The sequence below is a fragment of the Pan paniscus genome, chromosome 6, assembly GCF_029289425.2.
Source record: "Pan paniscus chromosome 6, NHGRI_mPanPan1-v2.0_pri, whole genome shotgun sequence".
In the NCBI taxonomy this organism is placed as follows: domain Eukaryota; kingdom Metazoa; phylum Chordata; class Mammalia; order Primates; family Hominidae; genus Pan; species Pan paniscus.
The window spans coordinates 194062569-194081241 of NC_073255.2; the positions used below are offsets into that span (position 1 = coordinate 194062569).

The following is an 18673-nucleotide window of genomic DNA, read 5'->3' on the forward strand; positions in this document are numbered from 1 at the left end:
ATCAGGGCAGCGTGCTGGCAGCTCCTCCTCAGCTGAGGGGTCCCTGCCGCCAGGCCCTGTGAGCAACAGGCCAAGGGGAAAGTGGCCACTGCCACTGGACTCAGCAGACAAGTGCCAGCTGGATTTTCTCATTGGAAAATTAAGAAAATGCTTCCCTGGCTCGGGAGTCCTGGGGAGTTAGACATGCATTCTACGAGCCCGGCCCTCTCCTCTCGATGGCAGAGGGGGAATCTGCCATGGGCACCTGAGCCCTGCTGGCGAGTGGACAATCCATGGGCTTCTTGGTGGAAAATTGTTTCAGCCGAATTCATTTCCCCCGAGGTCACCCTTTAAAGATGGCACTGAGTCAAGGACCCGGCTTCCATGGCTTCGGAGAGCTCCTACTTCCTGATCGCATATTTGATTTTGTGTCAACATGTTGCTTTTGAAATTACCAGCGAAGTCTTTTTTTTAAAGAGACAGGGTCTTGCTCCGTCACCCAAGCTCAAGTGCAGTGGCACAATATTGGATCACTGCAACCTCCACCTCTTGGGTTCAAGTGATTCTCCTGCCTCAGCCTCCCGAGTAGCTGGGACTACAGGTGCGCACCACTGCACATGGCTAATTTTTGTATTTTTAGTAGAGACAGGGCTTCACCATGTTGGCCAGGGTGGTCTCAAACTCCTGACCTCAGATGATCCACCTGCCTCGGCCTCCCAAAGTGCTGGGATTACAGGCATGAGCCACTGTGCCTGGCCAGCAAAATCATTGTGTTTGTAATATGGGGTCATTTGGAACCTCCGGGAAATGCTTGGAGCCATCCTGGGAGGGCCAAGGGACGCTGCAGGCTGTGGAGGAGGGCGGACTCTGATTCCTGCAGGGGGCGGCAACCGTTCCTCGTGCGGAGAGTTCATGTGCCTGGCGAATCTCTATTTTGTGATTCTCTTACTTTTTATGAGATGTTTTGAGAGCAAATAGGATGATGGCATCCAGTTCCCAAGTCCCCTAAAGGGCAGTTTCCTTGACGTGCGAGGCCTGTGGAGGGGTCTTCGTGTTCTATGAAGTGAAGGGAGGCAGGTGGCCTGGGGCCTCTCAAGGCCAACCCCAGGCTGGAGATGAAGCCAGGGCAGGCCCACGCGCAATCAGCCCTGGCCTGTGCTCGGGGAACTGAAGGCTGCTCCCTTCTGTTGTCAAATGAAACATCAGACCTCCCTGGGGAGGCAACACAGAACAATGGCGGGAACCACAGGGTGAGAATTCATAACAGCCTGGGGCTCATGTTTCCATTAAGAATGGGTGTGCTCTTCAAAACCGTAGTCTGAGAATTTACTGAGAGGCCAGGAAAATGTGGGAACTCACGTAGAGTCTTCCTTCACCTGGCCCTATAACTGAGTTAATGTCATTGGGTTAAATTAACCCACTGTGCACGTTCCTTTTCTGAACCTTTACTGTGTTTATCATGCGTTAGTGCCTTGTTCAACAATATTTCAGGCCGGCCGCGGTGGCTCACACCTATAATCCCAGTACTTTGGGAGGCTGAGGTGGGTGGATCACCTGAGGTCAGGAGTTTGAGACCAGTCTGGCCAAAGTGGCAAAACCACATCTCTACTAAAAATACAAAAATTAGCCAGGCATGGGTGTGGTGGTGGGCGGCTGTAATCCCAGCTACTTGGGAGGCTGAGGCAGGAGAATTGCTTGAACCCGGGAGGCAGAGGTTGCAGTGAGCTGAGACTGTGCCATTGCACTCCAGCCTGGACAACAAGAGTGAAACTCTGTCTCAAAAAAATTTTTTTTAAATACAAAAAAAAAAAAGAGTGTTTCAAATTTCTCAGATGTTCCATATTTTCACGGATTAGATCCTCTTCTCTCATCCTGGACCCAGTGGCCTTCCTGGACCACGGACAGAACAGGGACTACCTTCCCGTTTTAGGCTGAAGAAACTAAGACTCAGAAGGATGGAACGATTCACGTGGTCACGGCCTCGTGGTCCACAGGGGAGCACAGGGTTTGACTCCCAGCCCCACTGCTTGCCAGCGGGCGATCCTGGGTAAACCGTTCAGTGTTCGGAGAATGCAGGATGATAACATACAACTCACAGCACTGTTGTGGTAAATGGCACGCAGCAAGCAATGAGGAGCAAGGCTGAGATGACGGTGGACACGCACCCAACTGGGCAGGTCAGCCAAGCTGGCAAAGCATGTTCTCGCTGCCCCGTGGTGGCAGAACATATGGAGCGATTTTTCATAGGTGCCAACAGAAGAGACACATCCCACAATTTCTTGTTGATTATTACTATGGCAAAGAGCCTTGGGAGACGGCCCAGCTAAGCATGCTAGAGGACGCGGTGGTATAGTCATTAATCATGATCTAGAACCTCCCGTGCCCACCCCACTGCATCTGAGGAAAGCGTGTGGAAGACTCCTCTGCCCGGAACATCGTCTTGCTACACAGATCCCTGAGGACGGCATTCCCCCAGGCTTCCTGGCTTGCTGTCCACACTCAGGAAGCTGCTCTGCAGGGCCAAGAATCTGCCTCCCACCAGCACACGGGCTCCACGGTGCTGCTGTTTGGAGGATGCGTGAGGCCATCTGTGAAGCCACTGCTGAGTCCAGGGGCCTCACGGAACTTGGCAATGGGGTTCCCTCCTCCCAGGGGCCTCACGGAACTCGGCAATGGGGTTCCTTCCTCTCAGGGGCCTCACGGAACTCGGCAATGGGGTTCCTTCCTCTCAGGGGTCTCAGGTGTTCTCTCGGGCTCTCCAACTGCCTCTGCTTTCTGTGAAGGTCTAGGCTCAGTCATTTATGCTGGCAGGAGGCCCTCTTCTTCATGTTGACGGTGTGGCCTGTGGAGAGGTGGAGCCGGTGTCTTGCTCCTAGAGGGAGTCCTGACTCCAGCAGAGAACATGTTCCAGGATGTGCTGCACAGTTGGCACCAGCACCCACAAGCTCCTGCTCCGAGTTCATGGTGTCCATCGAGGTCTGAGGGCTGCAAAGGCACATCCTGGGGCTGCTGGCCGTCAGCAAGGGCCGTCAGTGCTGCTTAGGGGTCCCAGCGGCTCACACACAGAAAGGCCTTTGAACTTGTCATAGTTGAGGCAAAGGAATAAATGATCGGACCACGTTTGTTTCAATACTCTGAGAAGCGACATGGGCTTGATTCTTTGCAGACCTGGGCACTTGAAGACCAGCAACAGCGTGATGACAGAACGCATTCTGAAGGGGCAGGTCCTCTTCCTCCCACACGCTCCTGTCCTTAGTCAGCAGGCAGGCATTCTGCTTCCAATTATGCCTTTGGGAAATGCTCAGCTCAAGCTATGAAGCTCATCGAACATTTAGGAAAGTCAGCTGAGTGTCATTCAGGGCCTCCGCAGCTCAGCATACAATGCTGCATCTGGGCAGACTGGGACAGGCTGGGGCTCATATCCAGAAAGCCCTGCTACATCCAGAGATGGTCATGAAAATAAGACCTGCCCCAGCCACCACTCAGGAAGCACGCTGCCCACCGCTGAGCTGAATAACCCAGCGCGAGGCTGGTGTCTGGCTTCCACACTGGATGCGTCAAAAGCAGGTCCCAGAGGAGCAACAGTGGCCCCAAATGGCATGGTCACAAGGCTGGTTTAGTGTCTCATGTCTTAAATGGTTTCACTGGCATCCCCCACAGACAGATCTCTTAGAAAGTCGCCCCCCAATGGGATCGAAGCATGTTGGGCAGGTGACCTGGGGCAGGTGGACTAGAAGGAGCCTCAAGCCCTGGGGGATTCCCATACCTGAAGCGATTTTAACCCACACTAGTCGCATCTCAGGCATCTGTGTAGAAGGAACTCCCCAGGCAGGGCTATGCGGGGGCAGGATGCAGGGGGAACAGACGCCAAAGGTGTGTGGGTTGCCGTGGCCAGGTAGCGCCCGCCCAGTCACTGAGCTGACTTGGAGGCACCAGGTCCCAGGGTTGGGCTGCGTACCCTCCCCCAAAAAGACACAGTGGAGTCCCAGCCCTGGGAACATGACCTTATTTGGAAATAGGGTCTTTACAGAGGTAAGCGAGCGGAGGCCATTTGGGCGGCCCTAATGCAATATGACTGGTGTGCTGTTAGGAAGAAGGAATCTGCACACCCACACGGGAGGGAGAGCGCCCGTGTGAAGACGAAGACAGCCGCGGTCATGCTGGGGACACGCGGAGGGAGAGCGCCTGTGTGAAGACGAAGACAGCCGCGGTCATGCTGGGGACACGCGGAGGAAGAGCACCCGTGTGAAGACGAAGACAGCCGCAGTCATGCTGGGGACACGCGGAGGGAGAGCGCCCGTGTGAAGACGAAGACAGCCGTGGTCGTGCTGAGGAGCGAGGCCTCCAGAGAAGCCAGCCCTGCTGACACCCTGACCTCCATTTCTGGCCTCCGGAATGGGAGACAGCTTGCTTTGGCCACATACACTGCCCATCCCTGGCGCTCTGTCCCTGCAGCCCTCCAGGCCCAGAGCACCTGGAGCGACCTGGGTTTGGCTTCCCACGCCCTGAGCAGCACCTGGTGCCTGCACAGAGAAAGCGCCGCCTGGAGCCAGCCTGCAGTTGTGGAGTGTGGGCAACCCAGAGACCAGCTCCAGACACACAGCGAGGCGTGGCTGTGTGCGCTGGTGGCGACTTTCTCGCAGGAACTAGAACAGTTTGCTGTAACAGGAGCACAGATATCAGACAGGCAGGGCCACGCTGTCTGCACGGCTCCACCGAGAGGCCGTCCATCAACACTGATGACGAATCTCGTCTGTGCGAGCAGCACAGACGAGTGTGGCGGCGGCGAGACAGAGACACAAACTGCTGGAGGGCGCCTCCAAGGAGATGAAACTAGGAGCAGGGGGCAGCTCACACGCCTTCTCACCAGGACACAGGATATCACCAGAAGAACAGCTCTGGCTTGTGGCTGTGCTGCCTGAGATTAACGCCTGTTTTGTGGATCGGGGGCAGAAGCTGCACCTGTGACTGACGGTCTTGGGGCTGCCAGGGGAGCCGCAGACGGCAGTGACCTCTGACCCCACAGCACGGGGCGCAGGGCAGACTGTGCCAAGCGGGCGCGTCTGGAAAAGTAAGGGAGGAAATTCGGCGGGGAACCTACACATTAGCTTCCTAGAGGCGTAACTGATGGGCAGGCGTGGAAAATGCCCGAACAGCTCGCGGGAGCAACTCACTTCCGCGGCACGGGAGGGGTCGCGGTCAAAACGGCATCCACAGAGACGCTGGGGTGAAGCAGGGAAGGGGGTGGGAGCAGCTCCGGCGGCACAGCCCGGCCAGGGCAGGGCCCCCCACACCCCACGGCAGCTGAAGGCCCCGCCTCCCCGCCCGGGTCTGTGGCTCAGTGAAGACACAGCAGCTCCGGAGGGTTGATCTCACTGACAGGGAGAGTCCCTGAGAAGGGGCCGGGGTGCTTCCGGCCTGGGTGGCCGAAGGAGGAGGCAGGGAGAGCCCTGCGGCTGAACAGAGCAGCGGCCCCCGCATCCGGGGGGACAGGCCCAGCCCCGCCTCCAATCCCGCCTCCCGCCTCAGCCGCAGAACCTCGGTGGTTCCTTCAGCTCCGGAAGTGGTCCGCAAACAGGTCTAGGGCGCTGATGAGGCCATTTTCTGGGCTAAGCAGCGACGGTGCTAGGTGACTCCGCTTGTCCTTCGTTTCCGCTGTCAGGTCAGCAGGTGACTTATTCCCAGTGCTGCACTTCTCACAGACACAAAACCAACAGTTCCGGTCTCTTCCGATAGTTATGGCAGAGACGGCTGCGGGGAGACACGGGCGGAGGCGGCTCTGGGCGGGCCCCACGTCACGCGGCCTCAGCGTGTGCGCCTCCCGCGGCTGCGGCCAGAGACTTCCGCAAACCTCGGGGCCTCAGTCGACAGAACGTGTCACCTCAGGCCCAGGAGAGCAGGGTCCAGGGCGCGCCCTCAGAAGCCGGCAGGGCGGGCTCCTCGCTGAGCCGCAGGGCGAGCCCGGCTTGGGCCTCTTCCCGCGGGAGGAGGCCGCCGCGTTCCTTCCCCGGTTCTCCAGCCGACCCCGCCGCCTCCGTCTCCCACACGCAGGGACCCTCTCCCGACACCGGCCTGCCTGGAACGTGCCAGAATCGTCTCCCTAACCCAGCGGCCGTGGATGAGCAAACCTGCATCCGCGGCAGCCTGAACTGCCGTTTGTCACGTAGTCCTCGAGTCTCGGAGCGCAGGGGTCCCCAGGGCACCCCCGGCCGCCGTCCTGCGGCCCCCCGACAATGTGCCGGGACTCGGGGTCTCTCACCAAGAGCAAACCTCGGCGCTGCTACCCAGACTCCTCGAGCCCCTTACAGGCCACATGGTCAGGGGCGACCCTCCCGTCACAACTGTGACTCTGTGAGCTCACAGGGCTGGCCTCCACATTCTTGCTGGTGGAAGACCACAAGCAACGGGATGCCTTTGAAAGCATCGTTCTGCAGCAGGACTGCTCGACCGGCCAATCAGAATACAGGGAACCATGAAAGAGGTGGGAGGAGGAAAAAGGAGGACGGCGAGGAGGGGGAAGACAGGGGAGGAGGAGGACGGGGGAGGAGGGGGACAGGGGAGGAAGGGGGAGGACAGGGGAGGGCCAGGGTGGAGCTCAGGGCCAAGGCAGGGTTTGAAGTCTGTGGCCCGTGGCAAGGTCGCAGAGCAGGCTGGTCATGTTCCTACAGCATCGTGGAGACCTGTACACTCCGGGTTCTTGGGAAACGGGGGTTCTGGAAGGGGGAGTTCTGGAAGGGGGCAGGTGCTTCTCGTGGGCTTGCAGAGTTCCCTACAGACTTCCACATGGAGAGTCTGTGATTGTTTGGAACGGGAAAGTGGTCACTAAAAGAACAGCTTTATTAGGAACCATTCATATCAGGAAAAAAAGCCAGGGACAGCTGTTTCAAAATTAAAAAGACGAAAGAGACACAAAACCCAAAATGCAATGATGAATCTTGACTGCATCCTGGTGGAAAAAACAAAACAGACAACAGATAACAGACCGTGTTGTAGAGAAAGCGGCGGGAGTCCCTGGGAGTGTGTGATAGCAACGGCGCTGTGGGCTGAGCTGTGCCCTGACGCCCCTGTGTGACGACCCCAACCCCCAGGACTGCGGAGTGTGGCCATGTTTGGAGACAGGGCCTCTAGAGAGGCCAGCAAGTGAAGGTGAGGTCCTGAGGGGGCCCTAGTGCAGTGGGTCTGCTGTCCTTAAACAAAGGGGACCCTTAGTTACAGACAGCACCTGCAAGCCCCAGGGAGGGCCTCGGACACGGCCAGCCCTGCCACATCCTGGACCGCAGCCTCCGGCCTCCAGGACTATGGGGAAATGCAATTCTGTGGTTTCACCTGCTCATCTGCTGTCTCCAAAGCCTGGGCAGATGGGCACAGCTGGGTGTTAGAGGGCACTGAGGGGTTGTTGTTAATTTTCTTAGTTATAACGGGGCTGCAGCTACCTAGGAGAAGGCCCTTGTATTTAGGACCTGCAGGCAGGCTAAAGTATTTGGACGTCATGACGCCTGATACTTACTTGAAGTCGTCCAGCCAGAAAATAAATGAAGTGCTCGCAGGTCACGCTAATACGGCCAACACTGGGCGGCTGGCCAGCGTGGGTGGTGGGTGTGCAGGCGACGCCACGCTACCCCTTCCACTTGAGTGTTTAAAACTCTTGTAATAAAAAGTGGGGGAGGAAGTCATGCTAAGCCAGCCACACTTCTGCTCCGGAGAGGGTCCTGCAAGAGCGGTGTGCGTGGGTTGCGGCTGGGTCTGCGCTGGGGCAGTGTAGGCTGCACTCTCCGGGGAGCCGCTGACCTTGGGCTCCCTAACCTCCTTCAGCCCCAGCTCTGTCCCTGTGTGAATCTCAGGGCCGTTTCGAGGATGAAAAGGAGGCGTTTAGCCCCGAGCCTCACGTGGAAACATCTGATGAGCCTTTGCCAATATGCTCGGGACCTGGGGACGGCTGGGGTGACCCCATCGCACGGCCGGGCCGTGGAAACAATCTCGGCCCTGGAACCGCCGCCTGGGAAGTCCCGCGGTGGATCCGCGTCACGGGGGAGGATTGGCTCAGCACTGGTCCTGCGGAATGTGTTTTTATCAATGACTTGACGACGTGAAAAACATGTTTATAAAACGAGCAGATGGTGCTGAGCTGAGAGGGAGGTGACACAGTGACTCAGGAACCACAAGCTCTGGAGGCTGAACGAGAATCGGTTACAGGAGATGAACACAAGGCTCGATTCTCCTGTTAAACTTGACTGTCACCAACGGCGGGTGGGGGGTGCGTGAGGCCCTGGGCTCCACCGAAGACCTTAAGGAAAAGACTCTGGATGTTAGTGGGTTCGGCCTCAGAATCAGCCGGCGCTGAGATGTGCACCTGGCAGGATGAAGGGGGAGGCCTGATCCAGGAAGAAGCACACCGTGGCCTGGGGCCCCTCTGGAGGGTGGATCTTCCAAGTCACGGGAAACAGTGCGCCCAGGAGACGGTGAGCCCGGCTGCTGCCACCCCGAAGGCCAGGCTCGCCCCACACCGTGAGACCCTCCCCACACGAAGATTCTGTAAGCGGAATCGGAAGGAGGATGTGAGAAGGACGGACAGCCATGCCACACCAGGCCAGACATCTTACCAACCTATCGGTTCAGTTTTAAGAAAGAGAGCAAAGAGGATCTAAAATCTGAACTTTGAGCAGCTGAACTGTGTGGAATATCAACGTGGCTCCTGACAACCCCACCGGCACTGTTTCTTTGCACCGGAGGTCCTGAAGAGCTCACGGAAGGTGCACTTGCAGTTGTAGTTCAGAGATGATGCTTTTAGACAATCTTTCCCTTCGAGAAGTAGCCTAATGAGAAGGACTCTGTAGATCTCTTCCTAAAAAAGAATCCTCAGTCTCTGGCAGAACAGCTGCCCAGAACAGCTTCTGCCTGTGAGGTAGCAAAGAAAAAGGCCCACACAGAATTTGCTGGGATATTTTCTTTCCAACACCAACAAACCGACAGCCTTCCCAAATCCTAGGGGCAGAGTCGGCTGGCGCTGAGATCAAAAGGGGTGAAGGGAAGGCAGCCAGGCTGGGAGTCTTTCTCCAGCAACTTTCTTGGCGAGGTGACATATATGCCCAGAACCTTTTTCTATGGAAGGAAAAAGAAAACCCTGGCTTAATCATCAGAGTTAGGAGAATCACCCACGTATTCATCTTTAAAAGCAAATCATGATAACTTTTGGTCACTCAGAAGTAACCAAGGCAAAATATTCCTCTTAGGGGACTCTGCTTAAGAGTTTTGGGAGAAAAAAAAAAAAAAAAACTAAACCAAAGGTTTATTTAGAAATAAATTGTTTTCTGAGTATTCTAAGGAAAGCTATGCTTAGCCAAAGTGCTTCAGCCCTTGTACATGTTTCAAATACTTCTGTAGAAGTTTGCAATGGACGTGGATTTTCCCAACACACACGCACAATCTCAGGTGAGCCCAAGACAGCCTATGAGGATGACACTGGGGAGTCTGGGTTTCAGCTCCGACGGGCCGGGCTCTAAACCCCAAAGTTCTTGTCGGCCAAGTGGGGGGGTTTCTTGTGAGGACCAGAGGTGGCACATCCACGGGCATGGGGGACACTGGCTCACGATGCCCCAGTGATGCCGTGGTTAGGACGCCGCTCACGCAGCTGCAGCGCAGAGCACGGGGGACGCTGGCTCACGATGCCCCAGTGATGCCGTGATTAGGATGCTGCTCAAGCAGCTGCAGCGCAGAGCATGGGGGACGCTGGCTCACGATGCCCCAGTGATGCCGTGGTTAGGGCGCCGCTCACGCAGCTGCAGCGCAGAGCACGGGGGACGCTGGCTAACGATGCCCCAGTGATGCCATTGTTAGGATGCTGCTCAAGCAGCTGCAGCGCAGGGCCAGTGTGGTGACCCTGACTCCTGGGAACGGTGATCAGCTGGGCCTCTGCCTCACTGGACCACGCTGCAAGGCAAGGGCCTGGGAGATGCCCACAGCCGTGCCTCTGGCTGTGAGGCAGCTGTGATCCTCCAGCAGCAATGCCCTCAGAAGCTGGGAGATGTGAACCCCACATGACTCTCCTCCTTGCTGTCTTCCTGTCCCTGAGCCTGAATTCAGCTCTTCGTTGTCTCTGTCTTGTCTCTCTGCATTGTTTGTCCTGTTTCTCTCTCTCTCTCTCTCGTTATTACAACATAGGGCCAAAAATACTTTTTTGTTTAGGATATGGCACCAAAATAGTATCATATCCCTGTTCTTCATCTGAAATGCAGACAAGCGAAATGCTGCATAATTCTTTTTTAAACATTCAAAAAACAGAAAATGCATGTTAAGTTCTTTAAACTTCTGAGATAATACAACTAGACCTAGCATGGTGCCAGCCAATCATTGCATAATGTGTGTTTCCTTCTCCTTTGGGGGCTCATTCCGATCAGGGTGCATCTGGGAAGTCGGGCGACCGTGTCCACCTCCTGGGTGGAAGAATGACCCAGGGAAGTGCTCCATGGGGAAGGCGGGGCATGAGAGAAGGGAGGGGTGGTCCCGAGGACCCTTTCCATAGACCTGGGAGTTCCCGATGAGCACGCGGAAAGGACGCGGTGGGAGCGGCAGGTGCAGAGGGAGGACTTGAAGGTTCCATCCCTAACAGAGGACAGCGTGGCCGAGTACTCATGCTTCCAACCCTGCACAGAGGATAGTGCATGCCCAGCATGCAGACTGGCTTCCATCGCGACACGGAGGACAGCGTGGAGCCCAGCTCGAGTGCCGTCCCCCCACCATGACAGCGCAGCACGGGCCTTCCAAGCCACAGAGCCACAGGGAAGCCAGTCCTCCTGGACCATGTGTGGCTGTTTTGGAGCCAGTTGTGTCCTGTGAAGAGCGCAGCGGCCGCAGGTGAGGCAGGAGTGAAGATGGAGGAGGCGGCCATCTCTCTGGGGCCTGGCAACAGCGAGAGCTTTTGCCAAGCCACTGTCTCCCGGAGGACAAGATCTCCTTCCCAAAGGCAAGATGGCCAAGAGTATGGAGAAGAAAGTAGGTAATAACAAGTTTGCTCAGAATAAACCTATGTGTTCATGAAAATATTTCTATCTAGGGTTCTCCCAGGAGGTGAACTTGCCGTTCTCTGTCTTCCCTGGTGGCCTCTCAACCCTGAAGGGCAGTGCTGTGTCTTCACACCCTGGCACATGGGTCGGGAGAACCCTGGGAGGAGGTGCAGGTGGCTTCTTTCTGGCTCCAGCGCAAGTCTCAGGAGGGAGGTGCTTCCCCCCTCACCCGTCACCTGGCTCAGAATGGGCAGGGCTGTCCTGATCCCCATGAGAACATCAGGCGCCCATCCACATATGGCCGCCCTGTTGGCACCGGCTGCTACCTGGGGAGGCTGCCTGTGTCCCATCTGAGCACGGACCACTTCACCATCACTAGGTCCCTCGCCTCCAACCCCCGCATCCACACTGTACAGACAGAGCCCAGAAGGCTGCAGGGCACACGGGAGGAAAACCCCATCGCCAGGTCGTTTCTGCCACGCTCCGGGCTGTCTCTGGGGAGGGCGTGCTGTCAGATGAATATTTACCATGAAACACCTCACAATCTAAGTAAATGACCAGACACACAGAGACATGTAATGCACGCTTACTGCATGGCTATTTACCACGAACCATGCCTCCACTCAGGACTCAGCAGGATACCCGCTCACCACCACCCTCACTTGTCCTACCACACTGGCTTCACTCCCCGCCCTCTCCTCCCCCAGGCTGCTCCTCTCTGAGGACAGTGGCGCGGCCCCCAGAGCCTGTTAGTAGCCCCCGACACACGGCAGGTGCTTAGTAAATATCTGTTAGTTGGCTAATGGGATGTATTGTATTTTGCTTTTCTTCTAAATATAAAATTTATAAATCACACAGCTTCTGTTTTTAGATCTCTTTAGGGTTAAAACCCTCAGACCTCATAGAAACTGGTCTGAACACTAAATGGGTAGCAAGAAGCGTGCACCCAGCTGGGTGAAAGGGATTTTACACAGGTCTGCAATGCCCCAGGTTAGTTTCTGAAGCAAAACAAGATTCCAGCTTCTCACTGTTCTGACCTGTAACACTTCCTGAGGGCTGGAAGGAGGGCAAGGGCAGTGCCTCTCCCTGGCGTGGGGGGCTGTGCTGCTGGGTACGGGGACAGGCGGTGTCTCAGGGACACCAGTCTGATCCCTTGACTGGCTCCGAAGGGCTGAGGCAGGGACACAGTGACGGAGAGACGGCCTCGGCCACAGGGGACACTGGTCCCGCCTGATGCTGAGCTGAAAGTGAGTGTGGCCGAGTGGTGCTCTCGAAGTGTGAGCTGACGAAGCTCCCTCTGTTGCATCAGAGACATGCGCAAGGGCCTTGTCTTAGTGTCCTCAGGAGAGTAACTAAGAAACTCTACCCACACTGTCATTTATCATTCATGACTCAACGTTGCGAGTATCTACTTCCCCCTGAAACTCTAGTCAGGAACATATCTAGGACCCCCTTCCTCCTGGCGGGTGGGTTTATAACCAAGCAAAGTGTGGAACCTTCCTTGGAACCTGCTGTACACATAGAGGATGAGTGAGGTGGACGCCAGCGCCGGGCGGTCCTTGCCCTCCTCATCTTGTAAGCAGCTTAGTGCCTCCCGTGCTGTGGGAACACGAGGCGGTGTCTCTTCCACTCCACGAGAGTCACTCGGAGAACTGCTGGCTTATATTTCCATTTTCTGGCAGTGATCCCTAGCTAGGTAGTAGGTGCTCAGTTTGTGGAAATAATTGTAAAGTTAAAGATGCTGTAAAAGCAACCACTGTTGATTGGGTGCCTGCGACGTACTGGTGCTATGCTAATGACCTCGTCTAACCCTTACAGCAGTGATACTTCAAGGACGACAGCGTGACCCCAATTACAGATGTGACGTGGAGGCTCCAAGAGGTTCAGGGACATGTCTCAAGTCACACGGTGACAGAGAACAATAGAGCTGATGCTCACTGGGGTGCAGATGTCCCCAGGCCCGTGCTGGAGGAAAGGAAGACACTGGTTCCTTGTTGGTTGGGCTGGGGATGGCATCGCAGAGGGGAGATTCCCAGGAGGGCCTTCCCAGAGGGGGCAAGTCTGCTGCAGAGGAGGGGGCGCCGGGAAGGAGAAGCAGAGGGCTTTGCAGACCCTCAGGATGGGGCTGTTTCCCCCGCCTGTAACTCAGGCCTCCCTTCCCCAGGGCTGGTATGTACAGGTCAGCACGGCCAGTTTCCCCCTCCTGTAACCCAGGCCTCCCGCCCTCGGGCCTGGTACGTACAGGTCAGCACGGCCAGTTTCCCCCTCCTGTAACCCAGGCCTCCCACCCCCGGGGGCTGGTATGTACAGGTCAGCACGGCCAGTTTCCCCCTCCTGTAACCCAGGCCTCCCGCCCTCGGGCCTGGTACGTACAGGTCAGCACGGCCAGTTTCCCCCTCCTGTAACCCAGGCCTCCCACCCCCGGGGGCTGGTATGTACAGGTCAGCACGGCCAGTTTCCCCCTCCTGTAACCCAGGCCTCCCGCCCTCGGGCCTGGTACGTACAGGTCAGCACGGCCAGTTTCCCCCTCCTGTAACCCAGGCCTCCCACCCCCGGGGGCTGGTATGTACAGGTCAGCACGGCCAGTTTCCCCCTCCTGTAACCCAGGCCTCCCGCCCTCGGGCCTGGTACGTACAGGTCAGCACGGCCAGTTTCCCCCTCCTGTAACCCAGGCCTCCCGCCCTCGGGCCTGGTACGTACAGGTCAGCACGGCCAGTTTCCCCCACCCGGAACCCAGGCCTCCCACCCCTGGGGCTGGTACGTACAGGTCAGCACGGCCAGTTTCCCCCTCCTGTAACCCAGGCCTCCCACCCCCGGGGGCTGGTATGTACAGGTCAGCACGGCCAGTTTCCCCCTCCTGTAACCCAGGCCTCCTGCCCCTAGGGCTGGTACGCACAGGTCAGCACGGCCAGTTTCCCCCTCCTGTAACCCAGGCCTCCCACCCCTAGGGCTGGTACACACAGGTCAGCACGGCCAGTTTCCCCCACCCGGAACCCAGGCCTCCCTCCCCCGGGGGCTGGTATGTACAGGTCAGCACGGCCAGTTTCCCCCTCCTGTCACCCTGGCCACCTGCCCCTAGGGCTGGTACGCACAGGTCAGCACGTCCAGTTTCCCCCTCCTGTAACCCAGGCCTCCCACCCCCGGGGCTGGTACACACAGGTCAGCACGGCCAGTTTCCCCCGCCCATAACCCAGGCCTCCCACCCCTGGGGCTGGTACGTACAGGTCAGCATGGCCAGTTTCCCCCGCCTGTAACCCAGGCCTCCTGCCCCCGGGGCTGGTATGTACGGGTCAGCACGGCCAGTTTCCCCCTCCTGTCACCCTGGCCACCTGCCCCTAGGGCTGGTACGTACAGGTCAGCACGGCCAGTTTCCCCCGCCCATAACCCAGGCCTCCCACCCCTGGGGCTGGTACACACAGGTCAGCACGGCCAGTTTCCCCCTCCTGTCACCCTGGCCACCTGCCCCTAGGGCTGGTACGTACAGGTCAGCACGGCCAGTTTCCCCCGCCCATAACCCAGGCCTCCCACCCCTGGGGCTGGTACACACAGGTCAGCACGGCCAGTTTCCCCCGCCCATAACCCAGGCCTCCCACCCCTGGGGCTGGTACGTACAGGTCAGCACGGCCAGTTTCCCCCTCCTGTCACCCTGGCCACCTGCCCCTAGGGCTGGTACGTACAGGTCAGCACGGCCAGTTTCCCCCTCCTGTCACCCTGGCCACCTGCCCCTGGGGCTGGTACGTACAGGTCAGCACGGCCAGTTTCCCCCTCCTGTCACCCTGGCCACCTGCCCCTAGGGCTGGTACGTACAGGTCAGCACGGCCAGTTTCCACCGCCCGTAACCCAGGCCCCCCGTCCCCGGGGCTGGTATGTATAGGTCAGCACGGCCAGTTTCCCCCTCCTGTAACCCAGGCCTCCCGTTCCCGGGGCTGGTACACACAGGTCAGCACGGCCAGTTTCCTCCGCCCAGAACCCTGGCCTCCTGCCCTCGGGCCTGGTATGTACAGGTGAGCACGGCCAGTTTCCACCGCCTGTAACCCAGGCCTCCCGCCCCCGGGGCTGGTACACACAGGTCAGCATGGCCAGTTTCCCCCACCCGTAACCAGGCCTCCCACCCCTGGGGCTGGTATGTACAGGTCAGCATGGCCAGTTTCCCCCACCTGTAACCCAGGCCTCCTGCCCCCGGGGCTGGTATGTACGGGTCAGCATGGCCAGTTTCCCCCTCCTGTCACCCTGGCCACCTGCCCCTAGGGCTGGTACGTACAGGTCAGCATGGCCAGTTTCCCCCTCCTGTAACCCAGTCCTCCCGCCCCCGGGGCTGGTATGTACGGGTCAGCACGGCCAGTTTCCCCCTCCTGTAACCCAGGCCTCCTGCCCCCGGGGCTGGTATGTACGGGTCAGCATGGCCAGTTTCCCCCTCCTGTCACCCTGGCCACCTGTCCCTAGGGCTGGTACGTACAGGTCAGCATGGCCAGTTTCCCCCTCCTGTAACCCAGGCCTCCCGCCCCCGGGGCTGGTATGTACGGGTCAGCATGGCCAGTTTCCCCCTCCTGTAACCCAGGCCTCCTGCCCCCGGGGCTGGTATGTACGGGTCAGCATGGCCAGTTTCCCCCTCCTGTCACCCTGGCCACCTGTCCCTAGGGCTGGTATGTACAGGTCAGCATGGCCAGTTTCCCCCTCCTGTAACCCAGGCCTCCCGCCCCCGGGGCTGGTATGTACGGGTCAGCACGGCCAGTTTCCCCCTCCTGTAACCCAGGCCTCCTGCCCCCGGGGCTGGTATGTACAGGTCAGCATGGCCAGTTTCCCCCTCCTGTAACCCAGGCCTCCCGCCCCCGGGGCTGGTATGTACGGGTCAGCACGGCTAGTTTCCAGTGCCTGTAACCCAGGCCTCCTGCCCCTGGGGCTGGTATGTACGGGTCAGCACGGCCAGTTTCCCCCTCCTGTAACCCAGGCCTCCCGCCCCCGAGGCTGGTATGTACAGGTCAGCACGGCTAGTTTCCACTGCCTGTAACCCAGGCCTCCTGCCCCTAGGGCTGGTACACACAGGTCAGCACGGCCAGTTTCCTCCGCCCGGAACCCAGGCCTCCTGCCCTCGGGCCTGGTATGTACAGGTCAGCACGGCCAGTTTCCACTGCCTGTAACCCAGGCCTCCCATCCCCGGGGCTGGTATGTATGGGTCAGCACGGCCAGTTTCCCCCTCCTGTAACCCAGGCCTCCCGCCCCTAGGGCTGGTACACACAGGTCAGCACGGCCAGTTTCCACCGCCCGTAACCCAGGCTTCCTGCCCCTGGGGCTGGTACGTACAGGTCAGCACAGCCAGGGAGCGGTTCTTGGGCACGTTCTCCTCCCTCTGGGCCACGAACGAGCTGTTGGGCTCCGCCTGGTAGGCGCACAGCGCTTCCCACTCCTTCTCCAGCCGGTTCTTGTTCTTCAGGTGGTCCTCCATGTAGGACTGAAAGGGAAACACAGGGTCAGGAGCATGCCTAGGTGGTGAGCCCAGACTGGCAGACGCACAAAAGGCAGCGGAGGCCTTCGCACACGCCGCGTGGGCCGTGCCCACCTTGCTCACAAGCCTGGGCCGTGCCTGCGATGCTCACAAGCCTGGGCCGTGGTGCGACGTTGTGCTACGGTGCACAATGGATATCATACCATGCGACTGTGAAGTGAAATATGTGCATTGTTAACACACATTTTACATATGTAAATATAAACTCCGGTGTCTGGGAATCAGTTTACCGCTGAGATGGCAACAATTATCACATGATTTAATGACAGGGCCAGGGAGCTCAGACCAAGCTCTCGGTGGGGCTGCTCCGCGTGCCCATTTCTGCTTGCATGGAAGTCATTTTTCTTAAAACCGGCACACTTTTCTGAACCCACTGGGTGTGATGCAGTTGAGAGACTCGGTTGCTCTGATCTGTGCAAAATGCGGGACAGCTTCTAGCATGAAACAAACACAAATGGATGGAAGCAAATATTTTAATCCTTGGCTGTTTCAATCTTAATTTTTCTGGCGCTTGTCGGTGAGCATTACTATGAGTAGACAAGGAAACAAAGGCCTCCTGAAAATTCCCTTCCACAAAAACCCCCATGCCGCCAGCACAGCCCACTCGGTTCTTATTCAGCTGTTCCGTTGAGAACTCGCCCTGATTTTAAGAAAGAACATTTCACAGGACCAAACCCAGCTGCACTATGGCACCACAGGAAGTGACGGCCTCGTCTGCTGTCACTCTGCTTGTGGATTTGCAAGGTGCTGTGTGTCATGTGTAGACACAGGTTCCAAGTGTGTCCACATGAGAAAATAAAGCATGCATGTGCACACATGGTCCTTTGCTGCAAAGCAGCCACGCATTCCAATGTCAGGCCCTGACATCCCCTTTGATTGATCCCAGGAGCTGGGATGGTCCCTCCCTGCCCACTGGGGCCCATTCCAGGAGACAGGTGGAGAAAGAGACACAGAGGGAGGGAGGGCTGGACACGGCGAGGCAGGAATCTCAGCTCATCGTGCCGTCTAGTGGAAGTTTTGACCACAGCCAACCTGCACCCATGCAGCAAACACACACCCTGCTGTGCTGGCCCAGCTCACACGGGAGCAGGTGCATCGGGCACCTGTGCTGTTTGCGCGACACCCCCGCATCTGGGTGGGTGTGGTGGTGAGGGACAATCGCCTGGCTCAGGGTGGGCACTCTAAGGCCGTCTGTTGGGAGGTCCCAGGTTGTCACTGTCACCCCCACCATGGCCCTGCTTGAGCTAGTTGGGAAAAGCAGAGGGACTCCAGTGCCGTTGAGAAGCCGCACCGACTGCCCGCTCCATGCAGCGAATGCTTTTCCCCCACCACACCTTGAGCCTTGGGAGCACACCCGCGCCAGGAACAGAAACATCAGGGCTGCTCTGAGCCAAAACGAACGAGTTCATCTACTCCCGTCACCAGCCCCGACACCCAGGAAGCCTTGTGGTTTCCTTGTGCATGGAAGAAGCACCCCACAGAGATGTCTCGAGTTATGAAATTAGGCAAAATTCAAATGGCTCAATCTAGGAAATGCTACACATTCTTTCTTTTGAGACAATCATTATGGAACATCAAATTCATATTTTTGTACCAAAGTTACCCTAATAGGAAAAACATTTTTGGATGATATAATATTGAAGTTTTGTGAAAATACCGACCAGCTCATCTAGCCCAAATCTGGTGTGTGAGGGAAGCTGGGAGGTGGATAGTTACGGTGAAAGGATAGTCCCAGTCTGTTTCTGTGGCTACTTTTCTCAAGTTGGGCTTATGTAGAGTTCTACAAATAGGTAGGTCGAAAATGATTCCTGGCAAAATCATTCTGGGTCCTAGCTTTTCTTTGGAAAATGCTCTTTTCATAAAATCTATCACAAACAAATGGGCTTCCTTCAATAAAACATGATGGGTTCTAAAATGATGAACCCTAGCAGGTTTAATCCAATCGAAAATATTATCTGCAAAAGAGGCACTGGATATTATCTTAATTCGTATAAACTACAGCTATTTAAATTCTCACATTTATCCTAACTACGGGAAGCAAAATTACACTCTAAGTTCTCTTGAATTTCTAAATTTATGGCAAAAATATAAACTGAGCCTGTGTGGCCCAAGGTTGGGTGGTAGGAGGGAGGAAGAGGTGGATACTGACGCGATGTTTTTTCACGGAGAATGAAGGCATCTGCAGAGGCAC

General features: G+C 57.2%; 1 protein-coding gene across 9 annotated transcripts in view; it reads right to left on the minus strand.

The window, feature by feature from the left end:
• Positions 1-18673, minus strand: part of PTPRN2 (protein tyrosine phosphatase receptor type N2) — a 1079664-nt gene that overhangs the window by 74271 nt on the left and 986720 nt on the right. For all 9 annotated transcript variants that reach the window (XM_034965368.3, XM_055115580.2, XM_034965369.3 and 6 more), the window contains one exon: positions 16281-16428. In XM_034965368.3, the coding sequence (XP_034821259.1) occupies positions 16281-16428 (148 nt within the window). The remainder of the gene's footprint in view (positions 1-16280; positions 16429-18673) is intronic.